This window comes from Pseudophryne corroboree, chromosome 1 (assembly GCF_028390025.1).
Source record: "Pseudophryne corroboree isolate aPseCor3 chromosome 1, aPseCor3.hap2, whole genome shotgun sequence".
In the NCBI taxonomy this organism is placed as follows: Eukaryota; Metazoa; Chordata; class Amphibia; order Anura; family Myobatrachidae; genus Pseudophryne; species Pseudophryne corroboree.
In genome coordinates this window covers 78322566-78345704 of record NC_086444.1, presented here as the reverse complement: position 1 = coordinate 78345704, position 23139 = coordinate 78322566, and the positions used below count along the sequence as shown (strand labels likewise).

Below are 23139 nucleotides of genomic sequence, written 5' to 3'. Positions count from 1 at the left end.
GAACCATCTCATTGATGTACTGAGACTTGGCTCGGTTATAGGAGGTTCCCGACTAGCTCGGATAACTCCCTGACTTTCTCCTCCGGGAGAAACACCTTTTTCTGAACTGTGTCCAGGATCATCCCTAAGAACAGAAGACGAGTCGTCGGAATTAGCTGCGATTTTGGAATATTGAGAATCCAATCGTGCTGCCGCAACACTACCTGAGATAGTGCTACACCGACCTCCAACTGTTCCCTGGATCTTACCCTTATCAGGGAATCGTCCAAGTAAGGGATAACTAAAATTCCCTTCCTTTGAAGGAGTATCATCATTTCGGCCATTACCTTGGTAAAGACCCGGGGTGCCGTGGACCATCCATACGGCAGCGTCTGAAACTGATAGTGACAGTTCTGTACCATAAACCTGAGGTACCCTTGGTGAGAAGGGTAAATTGGGACATGAAGGTAAGCATCCTTGATGTACCGAGACATCATGTAGTCCTCTTCTTCCAGGTTCGCAATCACTGCTCTGAGTGACTCAATCTTGAATTTGAACCTCTGTATGTAAGTGTTCAAAGATTTTAGATTTAGAATCGGTCTCACCGAGCCGTCCGGCTTCGGTACCACAACAGTGTGGAATAATACCCCGTTCCCTGTTGCAGGAGGGGTACCTTGATTATCACCTGCTGGGAATACAGCTTGTGAATGGCTTCCAAAACTGTCTCCCTGTCAGAAGGAGACATCGGTAAAGCCGACTTTAGGAAAACGGCGAATTCCAATTTGTACCCCTGAGATATCACCTGAAGGATCCAGGGGTCTACTTGCGAGTGAGCCCACTGCGCGCTGAAATTCATTGAGACGGGCCCCCACCCTGCCTGATTCTGCTTGTAAAGCCCCAGCGTCATACTGAGGGCTTGGCAGAGGCGGGAGAGGGTTTCTGTTCCTGGGAACTGGCTGATTTCTGCAGCCTTTTTCCTCTCCCTCTGTCACGGGGCAGAAATGAGGAACCTTTTTCCCGCTTGCCCACGAAAAGACTGCGCCTGATAATACGGCGTCTTCTCATGTTGAGAGGCGACCTGGGGTACAAACGTGGATTTCCCAGCTGTTGCCGTGGCCACCAGGTCTGAAAGACCGACCCCAAATAACTCCTCCCCTTAATAAGGCAATACTTCCAAATGCCGTTTGGAATCCGCATCACCTGACCACTGTCGTGTCCATAACCCTCTACTGGTAGAAATGGACACCGCACTTAGACTTGATGCCAGTCGGCAAATATTCCGCTGTGCATCACGCATATATAGAAATGCATCTTTTAAATGCTCTATAGGCAATAATATACTGACCCTATCTAGGGTATCAATATTTTCAGTCAGGGAATCCGACCACGCCAACCCAGCACTGCACATCCAGGCTGAGGCGATTGCTGGTCGCAGTATAACACCAGTATGTGTGTAAATACCTTTTAGGATGCCCTCCTGCTTTCTATCAGCAGGATCCTTAAGGGCGGCCATCTCAGGAGAGGGTAGAGCCCTTGTTCTTACAAGCGTGTGAGCGCTTTATCCACCCTAGGGGGTGTTTCCCAACGCACCCTAACCTCTGGCGGGAAAGGATATAATGCCAATAACATTTTAGAAATTATCAGTTGTTATCGGGGGAAAACCACGCATCATCACACACCTCATTTAATTTCTCAGATTCAGGAAAACTACAGGTAGTTTTTCCTCACCGAACATAATACCCCTTTTTGGTGGTACTCGTATTATCAGAAATGTGTAAAACATTTTTCATTGCCTCAATCATGTAACGTGTGGCCCTACTGGAAGTCACATTTGTCTCTTCACCGTCGACACTGGAGTCAGTATCCGTGTCGGCGTCTATATCTGCCATCTGAGGTAACGGGCGCTTTAGAGCCCCTGACGGCCTATGAGACGTCTGGACAGGCACAAGCTGAGTAGCCGGCTGTCTCATGTCAACCACTGTCTTTTATACAGAGCTGACACTGTTACGTAATTCCTTCCAACAGTTCATCCACTCAGGTGTCGACCCCCTAGGGGGTGACATCACTATTACAGGCAATCTGCTCCGTCTCCACATCATTTTTCTCCTCATACATGTCGACACAAACGTACCGACATACAGCACACACACAGGGAATGCTCTGATAGAAGACAGGACCCCACTAGCCCTTTGGGGAGACAGAGGGAGAGTTTGCCAGCACACACCAGAGCGCTATATATATACAGGGATAACCTTATATAAGTGTTTTTCCCCTTATAGCTGCTGTATCTTTAATACTGCGCGTAATTAGTGCCCCCCTTCTCTTTTTTAACCCTTTCTGTAGTGTAGTGACTGCAGGGGAGAGCCAGGGAGCTTCCCTCCAACGGAGCTGTGAGGGAAAATGGCGCCAGTGTGCTGAGGAGATAGGCTCCGCCCCCTTATCGGCGGCCTTATCTCCCGTTTTTCTATGTATTCTGGCAGGGGTTAAATTCATCCATATAGCCCAGGAGCTCTATGTGATGCATTTTTTGCCATCCAAGGTGTTTTTATTGCGTCTCAGGGCGCCCCCCCCCCAGCGCCCTGCACCCTCAGTGACCGGAGTGTGAAGTGTGCTGAGAGCAATGGCGCACAGCTGCAGTGCTGTGCGCTACCTTGTTGAAGACAGGACGTCTTCTGCCGCCGATTTTCCGGACCTCTTCTGTCTTCTGGCTCTGTAAGGGGGCCGGCGGCGCGGCTCTGGGACCCATCCATGGCTGGGCCTGTGATCGTCCCTCTGGAGCTAATGTCCAGTAGCCTAAGAAGCCCAATCCACTCTGCACGCAGGTGAGTTCGCTTCTTCTCCCCTTAGTCCCTCGATGCAGTGAGCCTGTTGCCAGCAGGTCTCACTGAAAATAAAAAACCTAAAACTAAACTTTTCACTAAGCAGCTCAGGAGAGCCACCTAGTGTGCACCATTCTCGTTCGGGCACAAAAATCTAACTGAGGCTTGGAAGAGGGTCATAGGGGGAGGAGCCAGTGCACACCAGGTAGTTCTAAAGCTTTACTTTTGTGCCCAGTCTCCTGCGGAGCCGCTATTCCCCATGGTCCTTACGGAGTCCCCAGCATCCACTTAGGACGTTAGAGAAATATATTTTTACAGCTGCGAGAATCATCATAATCTATAAGCACCCACCATTATATCACACACCATACACAGATCCCTACAATCCAATCCAATGGGACTGAACGGAGGCCTCATTTAAAGAACCGAAGCCATCTGTGATACTGGCGGCCATTGGTGCTTTAGCATTTTCCAAGTAAATATTAAAGTATTGCTCATACAGTAAACTAGTGTCCAGAGCCGGCCCTAACCAATATGATGCCCTAGGCAAGATTTTGGCTGGTGCCCCCTAGCACCACCACTAGTTCCGCCTCTGACCTTGCACCTCTTTCCCAGCACTATCACCCCTCACCCATAGCAGTCCTTATTTTGGTGTTTGTACCCCCTATATTTTAAATAGGAACAGTTCGCACATTTGGCGCACAGCCCAAAAAGGGGTGTGTTTTTGCTGGCAAGGGGCATGGCCACACAATAGTAACCCCAATTCCAAATACGCCACACAGTACTGCACTTTATTCACATTTGATCATGCGATAGTTTCCATAATTCATATTACACCCCACAGTAGTATCACTTTACCTTATAAACGTTACTCCTCACAGTAGAGCCCCTTATTCACATTACATCACACTGAATTGCTCCTTATTCACATTACACTACACCCTATTGCTCTTTATTCACATTAGACGACACAGTAGTGCCCTTTCTATACGCAACACCACATAGAAAAGCACCTTAAACACATAATTCCACACAGTAAGGCCCCTAACACATATGAGACACATTATTAATGTCCTTCTAAACATAATGTGCTTACACATTATGACAACCTTTATTAATGCCCTTTTACACATAATGTCCCTTACACATATGCCGCACATTATTAATGCCCTAATACACACAATGACACACATAGTGCCCCCTACACATTTGCTGCACATTGTTAGTGCCCCTATACACATAATGACACATACAGTAGTACCCTGTTACACATACTGTATGCCACACATTATTAATGCCCTTATACACATAATGACACACATAGTGCCCCTTATACATATGTTGCACATTATTAATGCATTTTTACATGACACACATAATGCTCCTTACACATATTCCGAACACTACTGCACAACCAACCCACTCACATGCACACAGCACTCACACTGCCGCTAACTGTGACCTCTGCCTCTGCTTGGATACAGATGTGTTCTCATAAATCTTGCCTCAGTGCTAACGTCGGGCAAATTTTTTAATGAAAAGGCATCTTATTTGCATTGTTATGTGGCTAGGATGCACAAGCAGCTTCTGCTGATTAAAATGATATACAGCATGCCTATATGCTGTGTGAGACTGTGGCTGTATCTGCATATGAAATGCTACACACAGAATATAGGCATGCCGCATATCATTTTAATCAGCAGAAGCTGCTGATGCCCCTGGGCATATCAAATGCCCTAGGCAATTGCCTAGTTTGCCTATAGCTATGGCCGGCTCTGCTAGTGTCTCATAACATTCCTAATCTTCTACTCTTTCATCTTCTTCATCACACTGTATTAAAAACTCAGTATCTCTGTATATACTCATACAAAGTATTGGAGGGTATGTTCCCTTTCAGAATCACAGAGGGAAACACTCTACCTTTTATTTCAAGTTCCATTTTGAATATATTGGGTGCTTTTATTAATAGAATATGTTAACTTTAGGTTCCTTCTGTGGTTTACTTCTCAGCCACATCAAGTCACCATGTCAAGGCCCAGGTTCTCCCTCAGAAGAGCGAAGCTTGGGTGTCTTCTCAGTGAAGGGCCCTCTCCTGTTCCTGTGGGGACCAGTGTTGCAGTGTTCCACCCTGTCTGCCTTTTATTCTATGTATGGATAGCTTATAACGGTGGTGGTGTAGCGAGACAGTTACCATGGAGCACACACAGAGAGAAGGAAATTAGACTTATGGGAATAAGCATTACTATTGGCTCTTGCTTTTAGCAGGAGAACCGGATGCCTATATACTGGCGTTAGTAGATGTGGAGGTTCCCACCTGTGCTGTATTTGGTGTATGGTTTGGTCATGATCTCCCACTGCTGCATTGTCAGGGTCATCTCCCTGAGTCATCAATGGATTTACTCCACCTGTGAAAATTTTATTTTAGTTAAATAGGACAATTATGTAGAAACACAAAAAGCCACCGGCTGAATGATAGTACCGCGCCAACTGACATTTCTTTCTATTCTCTATATCGGTTTCAGCTTTTGCAGGACATGTACAGTAACTTATGAATTACATATTTTTTACATATTGTGCCTGACACTGAGATGAACACAATTTGGCATTAGTTGAACAGTGCGAAAACATGCAAAATACATCTACAACGCCTACTGTACTTGTCTGCATGACACTAGACTTTCTCTCTCTCTATGTGCGTGTGTATGAAGGAAGATTTCTGCGAGTTTGCCTCTAAATTTATAGTGCCGCTCAGCTATTAGGTAAAATCATCCTTATAACTGATTGCTGCTTTACATGTGGCAGTTACCTCACCCCAATACCTATTACATAACACTCAATGAGTTATCTGTCCTTTATAAACTGCCATGGTTGTCTTTAAAGGAATATTATATTAAAACATTTTGATAAACTTGCTGGTCTATTACTGATAATAAAAGCACATTGCATATCATATCATATTGTTTTCATTTGTTAGATACAAGGAAATATTTTATCATTTACACACCACACCATTTTCTAATTCACTTGCAATTACTAGGCTGCAGATTGACTGAAATGGCAGCCTCCTTGAAATGGCTCAACCAACTTCTAGATGCTTCTACAACAATTGGATAGCCACGGGTTCCTCCAGACCTTTAGCTGGCAGGACATACTCAACAGACAACATTAGGTATGCTGCGTTTTCTGGAACCACAGCAGTCTACCTATGCTGTATAACAATGTGTATAATTCTTACCATATAATCCAGCCGCACGCTGTAATACTACATTATCTGAAACGTCTATTAAGACAGCAAAGTCGAAAGCAGGAGATTGCGGAGGAGGGTCCTGCGGTGCACCGGAATCTCTCAGTAAATGTGACGTCTTGCTTTTCTTGCTTCTTGCTGCCATTTTCTCTGAGTCCGCTCCTGTAAGCGCTTTCTCAAGTAACTTAGCCTGATTTAGAGTAGCCGGGAAGCCGTCCATGATCCATCCTGTGTTTGCCGGGACACAACTGAATTGACAAACCAAAGTTTTAATTTACATTTAAGCCATTAGGGTATATTCTGAAAACTGAAATCCTTTTTATGCCACTCACTCTCTGTCAGCATCTGCACTGGTTAATTTTACAGTTCCTTGCAGCCCAAACATAGAAACATAGAATGTGACGGCAGATAAGAACCACTTTGGCCCATGTTGCCTGTCCCTTTTTGTTTAACCTTTAGGTAACCTCAACCCTATTTGATCCTTAGTTCTTTGTAAGGATATACTCATGTCTATCCCAAGCTTGTTTAAATTGCTCTACTGTCTTAGTCTTTACCACCTCTGGTGGGAGGTTGTTCCACTTGTCCACTACCCTTTCTGTGAAGTAGTTTTGCCTTACATTTTCCCTGAACCAGTCTGCCTCCAGTCTCAGTGTATGTCTTTGTGTCCACATGTTCTAATACTTCTCTTCCTTTGAAGAGAGTTTTCCTCCCGGACCTTGTTAAAACTAGAGATGAGCGGGTTCGGGTTTTACTTGGTTTTACTCGGTTCTCAAAACGGCATCTTATTGGCTATCCAAAACAAGAGACATCCGTGAGCCAATAAGATGCCGTTTTGAGAACCGAGTAAAACCGAACCCGCTCATCTCTAGTTAAAACCCTTAATATAGTTGAACATTTCTGTCATGTCCTCCCTTTCCATTCTCTGCTCCAAACTATACATATTGAGATCTTTTAGTTTTAGTTTTGTGATGTAGGCCATGCACCATTTTAGTTGCCCTTCTTTGTATAGTCTCTATTTATTTATTTATTATTTAACAGTTTCTTATATAGCGCAGGAATTCCGTTGCGCTTTACAATTGGAAATAACAATGATATAGCAAAACTGGGTAATAACAAACATTCATAGAGGTAGGAAGGCCCTGCCCGCAAGCTTACAATCTATAGGGAAATAGGCATGTATATACAAGGAAAGGTGCTATCTATTGCATAGTTCTCCACCAGATTACAAAGGTTCTTGGTGGGCTGTATGATATGGTCACACAGCAATGATGAACCGGGTTCGGGAGGAGGGGGAAAGTGAAGAATGAGAACACGTGAGGATATGTGTGGACAGTGCAGAGTGGATGCAATTTGATAGGAAAGTTTATAGCCTTCTGGAGATATGGGCCCAAATGTATGAAGCCTTAACAAGAGATAAAGTGGGGATGGATAAATAGTGATAAAGTACCAGCCAATCAGCTGCTGTCATTTTTCAAACACAGCCTGTGACGTAACAGTTAGGAGCTGATTCGTTGGTAGTTCCTCACTCTTTATTACTCTCCACTTATCACTTTTTAAAGCTTAATACATTTGGGCCTAGTCTCCTGAACTGAACACAGTATACAGATGAGGCTGTACCAATGACTCTGTAAGGCCCTGCTGCCTGCTAGCTTTGCTGCCTTGTTCCTCAGGTTTAGTCAGATTACAATTCAATTGAATTGTTTCCTTATTGTTTATTTTCCTTTTTGTTGGTCCTTCCATAAACCTCTGCTTCATCCTCTAGCAGAAAGCTTAGCTTTTCTATACACCTCAGCCTTTTGTCTGAAAATCTGTTTATGTGGCATAAAATTCCTGGTGACAGAGAAGCGTAGTGCGCCATGGGGGGGATTATTAGAAGTTACAGTCAGCTCTTCTGTCATATTACAGCAACTCTTACTGTACACCTGTGTTATTAATGGTAGAAGATGCTGTTTCATATTGGACTTATTAGGAAAGGTTGTTGTTCCGTTTTCATGGCTTTTAAACAATAAACATCTGTTGGTATAGTATTGGTTAAAAAGGAATAGTGAAGTGCAATAGCACAGATGTGTCCTCATGAATCTAGTCTCAATACGCCACGTAGCGGGAGATGCCTGGAGTGAGTGAGCTGACAGGTCTTGTGCAAATCCGTTAGCACCAGGCTTCTTATTCTCTTTGTTATGTGAATAGGATGCACAAGCAGACTGCTGATTAAAATGATATGCAGCATGCATATATTCTGTGTGTGGCTGCGGCTGTAACTGCGTATGACATGGGCCCCCATTCCGAGTTGATCGCTAGCTGACGTTGTTTGCTGCGTAGCGATCATTTAAAAAAAACTGCAAATCTGCGCATGCGTTTGCACCGCAATGCGCACGTGCGACGTACGGGTACAAAGAGCATCGTGGTTTTGCACAGGTTCTAACGACGCTTTCAGTCGCACTGGCGGACGCAAGGAGATTGACAGGAAGTGGGAGTTTCTGGGTGTCAACTGACCGTTTTCTAGGAGTGTTTTGAAAAACGCAGGCGTGGCCGGGCGTTTGCTGGGCGGGCATCTGACGTCATTACCGTGTCACTCGTCACAGCAATCATCGCGCAGGATAAGTAACTACAGGGCTGGTCTTGTTTTGCACAAAATGTGTTTGCAGCCGCTCTGCTGCTCAGGCGTTCGCACTCCTGCAAAGAGAAAATACACTCCCCCGTGGACGGCGACTGTGCGTTTGCACGGCTGCTAAAAGTAGCTGGCGTGCGATCAACTCGGAATGAGGGCCATGGTACCAGGAAAACACTGTAGCATAGCATTTCATATGCAGATACAGCTGCAGACGCACACACAGAATATAGGTATAGGCATGCCGCATGTTTTAATCAGCATAAGCTGCTTGTGCGTCCTGTTCGCATTGTTTTGCATTTTAAGGGAAAGAGTTGCATGTAAAGACGCTCGGCACTACCAAGTCACGGCATGGCATGAAAAGCTGTGTAACGTGCAGGGAGCCTAGATGTAAGTGGACACATCTGTACCTGCTATGGATCTGCACAGCTCTATAGCAGTGTCTGAGGCTGCACTTTTCTGGTATAGATCCCGTCTCATTGCCAATTGCTGCATTTAGCTACAAATATTGCATGTTTTGATAACTATAAAGCCTTTCAATTTACTTTTCTTATTTTTTTCTTATTTTATATTTAAATTTTGAGTAGTAATGATTGCATAGTGCTCCTGCATCCCCTTTTTTTTTCTAGGAGAAGTACTATACATCTCAGCAAGGTAGCACCTCTCATTACAAGCAGCTAGAGTGTGCAGTCTAGAGCCCCTCCTCCTGTAATTCTACAACCCCTGCAACCACTAATGGTGCAAGTGCTTCATTATTAGCAAATAGTGTGTCTTGTGAGCAGTAGCGGATCTTGCCACGGGCAAGCAGAACTTTTGCCCAGAGTGCCGCCTTCCGGAGGGTGCCGCACCATGGCAAGATCTGCTACTGTGTCCCGCTGGTCCCCCGCTGTGAAGGGAACTAGACGCTACGCGTCTAGTTTCCCTTCGTGGAGAGGACCTTTGCTGTGTGGTGCGCGATGACGTAATCGCGCACCGCACAGCATTGTGGGACTGACAGACGCTAGGGGTCATATTTGACCTCTAGTGTCTGTGTATGCTGTGCTATGGGAGAGACGTCATGACGTCTCTCCCATAGATCCGAAGAGAGGAGCGGCGCCGGCAGAGATCTGCAGCAGTCAGGAGCGGGGATTGTAAGTCCTCTGTCTTGAGGAAGTCTCCGGTTACCAAGGAGACGAAACGCGTTGACGCCCACTCCATATTGGCTTCTGTTTGGTCTCATTCGTCCGTGGAACGGACTCACTACTGCATACAGCCACAGTAATTCTCTGGAAGCCGTACACCGGGTGCCTCAGCTGACTGCTAACCGCAGACCACAATCTGAGAGGCATCAGCCCGGAGCTCAAAGCCGGCGGTGTCCTGCAGCACTACACGTCAGTCTTCACCATCACAAGCCGGCGAGTAGCAGCTAATCACCGCTACGGCTGTCCGCAGCAGCTTCAATTTCATCTGCCTTTCCATCTGTCTTCCCCGGGTGTCTGCATATGTCCTCCGCAGTGGGGTCAATTACCCGTGGTGTTGAAGCAATCACAGAAACCGCCTGACAAAGCCATCAATCAGGGGAGTTTTTTGCCAATGAAACGGTAATTCTATTCTATTAATTATCCACATGTGCAATTTAATAATAAAAAACGGACCCTGCATCTAAACAAATTCAGGAACCAGCACACTGGTAATTATCCATTAATTAATACATATCATCTATAAATAGACTGCATTATCATTTTTGCGGGACTTTCTTTATTATTATTATTATTAATATTCAGTTTTGTGACACTGGGACGCCAGTGATTAATGATTCAATTTTTACTAAACAAAGCCAATAAGTTAATTTTAGAATATATACGTATTGCTTATATTGTCTATCCAGAGAGCAATATTGCTATAAAGTTTATTTATGTGTCTTATGTTGCTAATTTTTAAACAGACCAAATATAAAAGTGGTTATTTATAATTGAAGTTGTACTGAGTCAATCTTTATACATGACAGACTGCACACTGGTATCACAAAGTGTTTTTTGGCGCAGAGTAAACTTTTTCTTTGTATGCATGATAATGTACCAGATTAATAACAGCAATGCACTGTAGACAATACACCATAGTCCTTTGCAGTATAATGTAACTTGATCCTTTGATGAGGAGGTGGTTCCCAGGCAGTGGGCGGTTTCCCCTGGACCCCTGAGAACCAGTCCAACCCTGCAGTATGGTCATTTACAGGGGCCCTACCAGTGGAAGGACATGTTGTTCTGGTGCTGCTGTGCTGCTCACATTGTGGGGTCACTTGCAGAGACCCCGCAGTGATAAACTCCTCATAGCAGTGCACGTCTCCTTCCACTCAGGTCATCAGCGGCCAGTCCCTTCACCTTCTGCAGCAGACCTGGCTGGAGACTCCCTCAAACGGGAGAGCATGGCTAGCCTTTTTATATGCTCCCCCCAGAGTCACATCTCTCCTGCACTGGTTTCAAGCTCACTGCAGTTGTATAGAAGTCCCACAGCATCGGGGAAGGGAGGTTGCTCCAGATGAGTCCATACTAGCTGCACAGATTTTCTCCAGCCCCAGTACTAGTCTTCACTTTTTCTAGTTTTTTTTAGGTTGCAACATTTTTGAACACTAACCTGCCCCTCTGCCTCTCCCTGCCATTGCCTCCTGCTGTCGCCTACTGCCTCTCCCTGCCACCCACTGCCTCTCCCTGCCACCCACTGCCTCTCCCTGTCACCTACTGCCTCTCCCTGTCACCCACTGCCTTTCCCTCTCAATCTGTCACCCAAAGCCTCTCCCTGTCACCCATTGCTTCCTGCCTCTTCCTGTCACCCACTGCCTTTCCCTGTCACCCACTGCCTCTCCCTGTCACTCATTGCCTTTCCCTCTCAGTCTCTGCTACCCTCTGCCTCGCCCCCATTGCCTCCTGCTGTCAGCTACTCCCTTTCCCACTGTCACCTTCTGCCTACACCTGTCACCCACTGTCTTTCCCTCTCACTCTATGTCACCCTCTGCCTCTCCCTCTCACCCATTGATTCCTAGTGTCACCAACTGCCTTTCCCACTGTCACCCTCTGCCTCCTGCAGCCACCTACTGCCAATCCCACTGTCACCCATTGCCTCCCACTGCCTCTCCCTGTCAACTACTGCCTTTCTCTCTCTGCTACACTCTGCCTCTTCCTGTCACCCATTGCCTTCTGCTATTTCCTGCTGTCACCCTCTGCCTCCTCCTGTCACCCACTACCTTTCTCTCTCTCTGACACCCTCTGTCTCTCCCAATCACCCATTGCCTCTTGCTGTCACCTACTGCCTTTCCCGCTGTCACCCTCTTCCTCCTCCTGCCACCCACTCCCTCCTGCTCTCACCTACTGCATCTCCCTGTCACATTCTGCCACCCATTGCATTCCCTTGTCACCCAGCAGTCATGCACTATTTGGCCAATTGCCAAATTCATATTTAAAAAAATCTAGCCCTCATTTATTATATGTACTGGTTGTGCAGCACACTAGCCTTGATTTTTTTTTTCCATTTTATTGACAGTTTACATTTTTATTCCTGTGAATGGGTGTGAAGGGGTCCCAGTGCATTGCTTTGCCCAGGGGCTTACACTGCTGTTACGACGGACCTGCCTGTGGATATGTACAGATAGCTTCAAAAAGACCCAAAATCCTAGCAATGCCCTAATCTCACCTCCCCAAATTCTAAAACCCTAAGAAACCATCACATGGTCTTATAAGTTCCTGTGAAAATATAAAGAACAATAGGTTTTGGTCTTGTGATGCTCTCTTTTGAAAGCTTGATATATTATACATTAAGGATACAGTTATACATTTTGTTATTTTCCCTTGAATTTTCTATTACTATTAATTGACAAAATATTCTACATTCACTGAATGGTTTCAAATGTTTCCAAAAACATGTATTTTCTTACTTAATTGCCTCAACAAGTATATCCACAAGCAGCTCATCTGGTACGGCCTTTCCTCTTTTCAAATGTTTCTCCGCCATCATGCCAAGGTGCGCCTGTGCCGATAGCTGAAGTGATAAATCACATATTACACTACAAAATTAATATGCATTTATTAAACACAGACAAGAAATAGGCAAACCACAACTACAACTGATTATTAACTGGGCAGTTAGTTATAATTAGATCAGAGATTCCCAAGCTAGAATAATATAGAAAAACTGGAAAGCGCAGACAGCATGTGCGAAATGGTGCTTATTTAATATTTAAAATATAAAAATAAAATAAAACTATAATAGCAATAAATAATCAGCACTGACATAACAAGAGCAGAATTATAAAAACTAAATATCAATATATAAAATCATTGCAAAAATAGGTCTATGGGGGTCATTCCGAAATGTTCGCTCGCTAGCAGTTTTTAGCAGCCGTGCAAACGCTATGCCACCTCCCACTGAGAGTGTACTTTAGCTTGGCAGAAGTGCGAACGAAAGGATCGCAGAGCGGCTACAAAATAATTTTGTGCAGTTTCAGAGTAGCTTCAGACCTACTCAGCGCTTGCGATGACTTCAGACTATTCAGTTCCTGTTTTGACGTCACGAACACGCCCTGCGTTCGCCCAGCCACGCCTGCGCTTTTCCTGGCACGCCTGCGTCTTTCCGAACACTCCCTGAAAACGGTCAGTTGACACCCAGAAACACCCACTTCATGTCAATCACTCTGCGGCCAGCAGTGCGACTGAAAAGCTTCGCTAGACCTTGTGTGAAACTAAATCGTTCGTTGTAATAGTACGACGCGCGTGCGCATTGCGGTGCATATGCATGCTCAGAAGTGCCGATTTTTTGCCTGATCGCTACGCAGCGAACGAAAGCAGCTAGCGATCAACTCGGAATGTACTGTATATTAGCCACTTATATAATAAAGATTATCTGTGTAGTAAAAATAGGACACTTGATAAAACCTGCCTAAAATGATTGCACCTGATATGAAGGAGAATCATGGGTGTATTTAATTTAGGGTGTGCGGGCACATGGGTCCACAGGGGCCCACACTACTCACCCGGCAGCTGAACCAGACCTTACACTACTACCAGGCTTGCTGGCAAGTGGGTCCCCCTGCAAACAGGGCATCTTTCCAGTGATAACTTCAGACAGATGGCACTACACAGAGCCGTAACTAGACTGCCAGAGAGATCTGTATATACGCTATATTCTGATACATTCCTATTTTCACTACACGGATTATCTTTTCTCTATCGTCCTAGTGGATGCTGGGGTTCCTGAAAGGACCATGGGGAATAGCGGCTCCGCAGGAGACAGGGCACAAAAAGTAAAGCTTTAGGATCAGGTGGTGTGCACTGGCTCCTCCCCCTATGACCCCCCTCCAAGCCAGTTAGATTTTGTGCCCGGCCGAGAAGGGTGCAATCTAGGTGGCTCTCCTAAAGAGCTGCTTAGGAAAGTTTAGCTTAGGTTTTTTATTTTACAGTGAGTCCTGCTGGCAACAGGATCACTGCAACGAGGGACTTAGGGGAGAAGAAGTGAACTCACCTGTGTGCAGGATGGATTGGCTTCTTGGCTACTGGACATCAGCTCCAGAGGGACGATCACAGGTACAGCCTGGATGGTCACCGGAGCCTTGCCGCCGGCCCCCTTGCAGATGCTGAAGTAAGAAGAGGTCCAGAATCGGCGGCAGAAGACTCCTCAGTCTTCTAAAGGTAGCGCACAGCACTGCAGCTGTGCGCCATTTTCCTCTCAGCACACTTCACACGGCAGTCACTGAGGGTGCAGGGCGCTGGGAGGGGGGCGCCCTGGGAGGCAAATTAATACCTATTTTGGCTAAAAATACCTCACATATAGCCTCCGGAGGCTATATGGAGATATTTAACCCCTGCCAGAATCCGTTAAGAGCGGGAGACGAGGCCGCCGAAAAAGGGGCGGGGCCTATCTCCTCAGCACACAGCGCCATTTTCCCTCACAGAAAGGCTGGAGGGAAGGCTCCCAGGCTCTCCCCTGCACTGCACTACAGAAACAGGGTTAAAACAGAGAGGGGGGGCACTAATTTGGCGATATGCTTATATATATATTAAGATGCTATAAGGGAAAACACTTATATAAGGTTGTCCCTATATAATTAGAGCGTTTTTGGTGTGTGCTGGCAAACTCTCCCTCTGTCTCTCCAAAGGGCTAGTGGGTCCTGTCCTCTATCAGAGCATTCCCTGTGTGTGTGCTGTGTGTCGGTACGTGTGTGTCGACAGGTAGGAGGACGATGTTGGTGAGGAGGCGGAGCAATTGCCTGTAATGGTGATGTCACTCTCTAGGGAGTCGACACCGGAATGGATGGCTTATTTAGGAAATTACGTGATAATGTCAACACGCTGCAAGGTCGGTTGACGACATGAGACGGCCGACAAACAATTAGTACGGTCCAGACGTCTCAAAAACACCGTCAAGGGTTTTAAAACGCCCGTTTACTTTAGTCGGTCGACACAGACACAGACAGGGACACTGAATCCAGTGTCGACGGTGAATAAACAAACGTATTCCTTATTAGGGCCACACGTTAAAGGCAATGAAGGAGGTGTTACGTATTTCTGATACTACAAGTACCACAAAAGAGGGTATTATGTGGGATGTGAAAAAACTACCATAGTTTTTCCTGAATCAGATAAATTAAATAAAGTGTGTGATGATGCGTGGGTTCCCCCCGATAGAAAATTATGGGCGGTATACCCTTTCCCGCCAGAAGTTAGGGCGCGTTGGGAAACACCCCTTAAGGTGGATAAGGCGCTCACACGCTTATCAAAACAAGTGGCGGTACCGTCTATAGATAGGGCCGTCCTCAAGGACCAGCTGACAAGGCTGGAAAATATAATAAAAAGTATATACACACATACTGGTGTTATACTGCGGCCAGCGATCGCCTCAGCCTGGATGTGCAGAGCTAGGGTGGCTTGGTCGGATTCCCTGACTAAAAATATTGATACCCTTGACAGGGACAGTATTTTATTGACTATAGAGCATTTCTATATATGCGAGATGCACAGAGGGATATTTGCACTCTGGCATCATGAATAAACGCGATGTCCATAACTGCCAGAAGATGTTATGGACACGACAGTGGTCAGGTGATGCAGATTCCAAACGGCACAGTATGGCCGTATAAAGGAAGAGGACTTGTTTGGGGTCGGTCCATTGGACCTGGTGGTCACGGCAACTGCTGGAAAATCCACCGTTTTTTACCCTAAGTCACATCTCTGCAGAAAAAGACACCGTCTTTTCAGCCTCAGTCCTCTCGTCCCTATAAGATCATATCTGCCCAGGGATAGAGGAAAGGGAAGAAGACTGCAACAGGCAGCCTATTCCCAGGAACAGAAGCGTTCCACCGCGTCTGACAAGTTCTCAGCATGGCGCTGAGACCGTACAGGACCCCTGGATCCTACAAGTAGTATCCCGGGGGTACAGATGGGAATGTCGAGACGTTTCCCCTTCGCAGGCTCCTGAAGTCTGCTTTACCAAGTCTCCCTCCGACAAGGAGGTAGTATGGGAAAAAATTCACAAGCTGTGTTCCCAGCAGGTGACAATTAAATTACCCCTCCTACTACAGAAAAGGGGTATTATTCCACACTATATTGTGGTACTGAAGCCAGAAGGCTAGGTGAGACTTATTCTAAAAATTTTTTTTTGAACACTTACAAAGGTTCAAATTAAGATGAAGTCACTCAGAGCAGTGATAACGAACCAGGAAGAAGGGGACTATATAGTGTCCCGGGACATCAGGGATGCTTACCTCTATGTCCCAAATTTGCCCTTCTCACTAAGGGTACCTCAGGTTCGTGGTGCAGAACTGTCACTATCAGTTTCAGACGCTGCCGTTTGGATTGTCCACGGCACCCCGGGGTCTTTACCAAGGTAATGGCCGAATTGATGATTCTTCTTCGAAGAAAAGGCGTCTTAATTATCCCTTACTTGGACGATCTCCTGATAGGGGCATAGTCCAGGGAACAGTTGGAGGTCGGAGTAGCACTATCTCGGATACTGCTACAACAGCACGGGTGGATTCTAAATATTCCAAAATCGCAGCTGATCCCGACGACACGTCTGCTGTGCCTAGGGATGATTCTGGACACAGTCCAGAAAAAGGTGTTTCTCCCGGAAGAGAAAGCCAGGGAGTTATCCGAGCAAGTCAGGAACCTCCTAAAAACAGTGCATCATTGCACAAGGGTCCTGGTAAAAATGGTGGCTTCCTACGAAGCAATTCCATTCGGCAGATTTCACGTAAGAACTTTTCAGTGGGATCTGCTGGACAAATGGTCCGGATCGCATCTTCAGATGCATCAGCGGATAACCCAATATCCAAGGACAAGGGTGTCTCTCCTGTGGTGGTTATAGAGTGCTCATCTTCTAGAGGGCCGCAGATTCGGCATTCAGGATTGGATGCTGGTAACCACGGAGCCCAGCCTGAGAGGCTGGGGAGCAGTCACACAAGGGAAAAATTTCCAGGGAGTGTGATCAAGTATGGAGACTTTTCTCCACATAAATATACTGGAGCTAAGGGTAAATTTATAATGCTCTAAGCTTAGCAAGACCTCTGCTTCAAGGTCAGCCGGTATTGATCCAGTGGGAAAAACATCACGGCAGTCGCCCACGTAAACAGACAGGGCGACACAAGAAGCAGGAGGGCAATGGCAGAAACTGCAAGGACTTTTCGCTGGGCGGAAAATCATGTGATAACACTGTCAGCAGTTTTTCATCCCGGGAATGGAAACTAGGAAGCAGACTTCCTCAGCACGACCTCCACCCGAGAGAGTGGAAACTTCATTGAGAAGTTTTTTCCACATGATTGTAAACCGTTGGGAAATACCAAAGGTGGACATGATGGCGTCCCGTCTGAACAAAAAACGGGACAGGTATTGCGCCAGGTCAAGGGACCCTCAGGCAATAGATGTGGACGTTCTGGTAACACCGTGGGTGTACCAGTCGGTGTATGTGTTCCCTCCTCTGCTTCTCATACCTAAGGTGCTGAGAATTATAAGACGTAGAGGAGTAAGAACTATACTCATGGCTCCGGATTGGCCAAGAAGGACTTGGTACCCGGAACTTCAAGAGATGCTTACAGAGGTCTTATGGCCTCTGCCGCTAAGAAGGGACTTGCTTCAGCAAGTACCATGTCTGTTCCAAGACTTACCGCAGCTGCGTTTGTCGGCATGGCGATGGAAAGCCGGATCCTAAGGGAAAAAAGGCATTCCGGAAGAGGTCATTCCTACCCTGGTCAAAGCCAGAAAGGAGGTGACCGCACAACATTATCACCACGTGTGGCGAAAATTTGTTGCGTGGTGTGAGGCCAGGAAGGCCCCACAAAGAAATTTCAACTCGGTCGTTTCCTGCATTTCCTGCAAACAGGAGTGTCTATGGGCCTCAAATTGGGGTCCATTAAGGTTCAAATTCGGCCCTGTAAATTTTCTTCCAGAAAGAATTGGCTTCAGTTCCTGAAGTCCAGAAGTTTGTCAAGGGAGTATTGCATATACAAACCCCTTTTTTGTGCCTCCAGTGGCACTGTGGGATCTCAACGTAGTTCTGGGATTTCTCAAATCACATTGGTTTAAAACCAGTCAAATATGTGGATTTGCAGCATCTCACATAAAAAGTGACCATGCTCTTGGCCCTGGCCTGGACCAGGCGAGTGTCAAATTGGTGGTTTTTTCTCAAAAAAGCCCATATCTGTTTGTCCATTCGGACAGGGCAGAGCTGCGGACTCGTCCCCAGTTCTCTCCCTAAGGTGGTGTCAGTGTTTCACCTGAACCAGCTTATTGTGGTGCCTTGCACCTACTAGGGACTTGGAGGACTCCAAGTTGCTAGAAGTTGTCAGGGCCCTGAAAATATATTCCAGGACAGCTGGAGTCAGAAAATCTGACTCGCTGTTTATACTGTATGCACCCAACAAGTTGGGTGCGCCTGCTTCTAAGCAGTCGATTGCTCGTTGGATTTGTAACACAATTCAACTTGCACATTCTGAGGCAGGCCTGCCACAGTCTAAATCGGTTAAGGCCCATTCCACAAGGAAGGTGGGCTCATCTTGGGCGGCTGCCCGAGAGGTCTCGGCATTACAACTCTGCCGAGCAGCTACGTGGTCAGGGGAGAACACGTTTGTAAAATTCTACAAATTTGATATCCTGGCAAAAGAGGACCTGGAGTTCTCTCATTCGGTGCTGCAGAGTCATCCGCACTCTCCCGCCCGTTTGGGAGCTTTGGTATAATCCCCATGGTCCTTTCAGGAACCCCAGCATCCACTAGGACGATAGAGAAAATAAGAATTTACTTACCGATAATTCTATTTCTCGGAGTCCGTAGTGGATGCTGGGCGCCCATCCCAAGTGCGGATTATCTGCAATACTTGTACATAGTTACAAAAATCGGGTTATTATTGTTGTGAGCCATCTTTTCAGAGGCTCCGCTGTTATCATACTGTTAACTGGGTTTAGATCACAAGTTGTACGGTGTGATTGGTGTGGCTGGTATGAGTCTTACCCGGGATTCAAAATTCCTCCCTTATTGTGTACGCTCGTCCGGGCACAGTACCTAACTGGCTTGGAGGGGGGTCATAGGGGGAGGAGCCAGTGCACACCACCTGATCCTAAAGCTTTACTTTTTGTGCCCTGTCTCCTGCGGAGCCGCTATTCCCCATGGTCCTTTCAGGAACCCCAGCATCCACTACGGACTCCGAGAAATAGAATTATCGGTAAGTAAATTCTTATTTATTATGCAAGTGGCTAATATACTGTATGTAACACACATGCAGACTTAGGGGCCTATTTATCACCATCCAAGGATGCGGATGTGGTGTGATAAAATCGCCCAAATCTGCACTGCGATAATTGATTGCATCGCACGGATGTATCAATTATCGCATGCAGGGACAAGCTCTGTCCTTGCGATGACACTCCGCAGCATCATCATGGTATTTTTCAGGAAAAATACCCCAATGTTCTGCTGCTCATGCACCGCCCCCGCCGACATCACCGCCACCAGCGGGTTGACCCCCCCATCGCAACTACCCCCCCCCCCCCGCGCGCGCGCGCTGCGGAGACCCCCCCTCCCGCACGGTAAATATACTTACCAGCCCAGGGGGGGCGGTGATCGCTGCTCCTGCTGGGCTGACGGGTGCCGGTTCCTGTGCGTTTCTGTGACCCCCATTGCATTATAAGTATGGGGAATGCGATATGGATTACTAACAAAAATAGGATTTTAATTACCTACCGGTAAATCCTTTTCTCGTAGTCTGTAGGGGATACTGGGAATCCATTTAGTACCATGGGGTATAGACGGGTCCACTAGCAGCCATGGGCACTTTAAGAAATTGATAGTGTGCACTGGCTCCTCCCTCTATGCCCCTCCTACCAGACTCAGTCTCGGAAACTGTGCCCGAGGAGACGGACATACTTTGAGAGAAGGATAGATAAGAAAAGTGGTGAGATTAAAAACCAGCACACACAAACAAAAGGAAAGCCATGCTAACCAAACTTGAAAACGGAACAGCAACAGCTGAACCAAACATCAGTAGTTAAATAAGTAACCACGCAGGAAGAACGAAGCACCGGGCAGGCGTCGAGTATCACGAGTATGAGAAAAGAATTTACTGGTAGGTAATTAAAATCCTATTTACTCTTACGTCCTAGGGGATACTGGGAATCTATTTAGTACCATGGGGAAGTACCAAAGCTCCCAAACCGGGTGGGAAAGTGCTGAGGTTCTTGCAGAACTGATTGACCAAACTGAAGGTCCTCAGAGGCCAAAGTATCGAACTTGTACAAATTAGCAAACATGTTTGAACCTGACCAAGTAGCTGCTCGGCAGAGCTGTAAAGCCGAGACACCCCGGGCAGCCGACCAAGAAGAACCCACTGACCTTGTAGACTGGGCCTGTACAGATTTTGGAACTGGCAAGCCTGCCGTGGAATAAGCATGCTGTATAGTGAGCCTGATCCAGCGTACAATTGTCTGCTTAGAAGCAAGACACCCAATTTTATTGGGATCATAGAGAACGAACAGCGAGTCCAATTTCCTGTGACGAGCTGGTCTCTTTACATACACCTTCAAAGCCCTCACAACATCCAAAGACTTTGAAGTAGCAGAGGTGTCCGTAACAACCAGAACCACAATAGTTTGGTTGATGTGAAATGCGGACACCACCTTAGGTAGAAATTGCTGATGAGTCCTGAGTTCAGCTCTGTCTTCATGGAAAATTAAGTAGGGCTCTAGTAAGACAACGCCCCCAACTCCGACACACATCTTGCTGAAGCCAAGGCCAACAGTGTGACGGTCTTCCACATAAAATACTTTACGTCTATCTCCTGTAACGGTTCAAACCAGTCCGATTGGAGGAACTGCAGCACCAAATTGAGATCCCAAGGTGCCGTGGGAGGCACAAAGGGAGGTTGGATGTGCAGGACACCTTTCAAGAACGTCTGGACCTCAGGGAAAGAAGCCAATTGTTTCTGAAAGTAAACAGACAAGGCCGAAATCTGGACTTTAATGGAGCCTAGACGTAGGTCCACATCCACTCCCGACTGCAGAAAGGGCAGGAAACATCCCAGATGAAATTCCACCACAGAATATTGTCTGCTCTCACACCAAGAGACATATTTCTTCCAGATACGGTGGTAATGTTTAGATGTTACCCCCTTCCTGGCTTGGATCATAGTCAGGATGACCTTGTCAGGAAACCCTCTCCTGGCTAGAATCAGCCATTCAACTTCCATGCCTTTCAACGTAGCCACGGTAAGTCTTGATAGATGAACGGACCTTGTTTCAGAAGATCCTCGCGCAGAGGTAGAGGCCACGGTTCGTCTATCAGCATCTCGAGAAGATCCGCGTACCAGGCCCTTCGAGGCCAGTCTGAAGCAATGAGTAATGCTTGAACCTTTTCCCTTTATATTTTTTTTATAGAATTCTTGGGATCAGAGGAAGTGGAGGAAACACGTATACCAGCTGGTAGACCCACTGAGTTTTCAGTGTCTACCGCCGATGCTTGTGGGTCTCTTGACCTGGAACAATACCAGGTGTAGGTTGTGTCTGCTGAGGAAGTCTGCTTCCCAATTGTCTACTCCCGGAATGAAGACTGCCGACAACGCCACGGCGTGTTTTTCCGCCCAGAGGAGAATTCTTGACACCTCTGACATTGCTGCTCTGCTTTTCGTTCCGCCCTGTTGGTTTATGTACGTTACGGCCGTGACATTATCTGACTGGACTTGAATGGCCTGATTCCGAAGTAGAGATGAGGCCTGCAGAAGGGCGTTGTATATAGCCCTGAGTTCCAGGATGTTTATTGGAAGGACGACTTCCTGACTTGACCATCTTCCCTGAGCCTACACCCCCTGGGTGACTGCACCTCAACCTCTAAGGCTTGCGTCTGTGGTTAGCAAATGCCAATTCTGAATAACGAACCTCCAACCCTCGACTAGGTGAGAAGTCTGTAGCCACCACAGAAGTGAGGTCCTGGCTCTTGGCGACAGACGGATCCTCTGGTGCAGCGGTGGCCAACCCGCTTGGGGGGAGGGGGGGCACACTGTGGGGACATGTGTATCTGCACTGGGGGCATATCTGGCACACTGTGGGGACAGGTGTATCTGCACTGGGGGCATATCTGGCACACTGTGTGGGGGCATGTGTATTTGCACTGGGGGCATATCTGGCACACTGTGGGGGCATGTGTATCTGCACTGGGGGCATATCTGGCACACTGTGTGGGGGCATGTGTATCTGCACTGGGGGCATATCTGGCACACTGTGTGGGGACATGTGTATCTGCACTGGGGGCATATCTGGCACACTGTGTGGGGACATGTGTATCTGCACTGGGGGCATATCTGGCACACTGGGGGCATGTGTATCTGCACTGGAGGCATATCTGGTACACTGTGTGGGGGCATGTGTATCTGCACTGGGGGCATATCTGGCACTGTGGGGGCATGTGTATCTGGCACTGGGGGCATATCTGGCACACTGTGTGGGGGCATATATATCTTCACTGGGGGCATATCTGGCACACTGTGTGGGGACATGTGTATCTGCACTGGGGGCATATCTGGCACACTGTGTGGGGACATGTGTATCTGCACTGGGGGCATATCTGGCACACTGTGTGGGGGCATGTGTATCTGCACTGGGGGCATATCTGGCACACTGTGTGGGGGCATGTGTATCTGCACTGGGGGCATATCTGGCACACTGTGTGGGGGCATGTGTATCTGCACTGGGGGCATATCTGGCATACTGTGTGGGGACATGTGTACAGGTTGAGTCTCCCTTATCCAAAATGCTTGGGACCAGAGTTATTTTGGATATGGGATTTTTCCGTATTTTGGAATAATTGCCTACCATAATGAGATATCATGGTGATGGGACCTAAATCTAAGCACAGAATGCATTTATGTTTCATATACACTTTATATACACAGCTGGAAGGTAATTTTAGCCAATATTTTTTATAACTTTGTGCATTAAACAAAGTGTGTGTACATTCACACAATTCATTTATGTTTCATATACACC

The 23139-nt window shown here is 46.8% G+C and overlaps 1 protein-coding gene across 3 annotated transcripts in view; it reads right to left on the bottom strand.

The window, feature by feature from the left end:
* SPEF2 (sperm flagellar 2) overlaps positions 1-23139 on the bottom strand; it is an 853267-nt gene that overhangs the window by 183942 nt on the left and 646186 nt on the right. For all 3 annotated transcript variants that reach the window (XM_063960786.1, XM_063960790.1, XM_063960798.1), the window contains 3 exons: positions 12558-12661; positions 6034-6290; positions 5113-5203 (listed from right to left, as the gene is read on the bottom strand). In XM_063960786.1, the coding sequence (XP_063816856.1) occupies positions 5113-5203; positions 6034-6290; positions 12558-12661 (452 nt within the window). The remainder of the gene's footprint in view (positions 1-5112; positions 5204-6033; positions 6291-12557; positions 12662-23139) is intronic.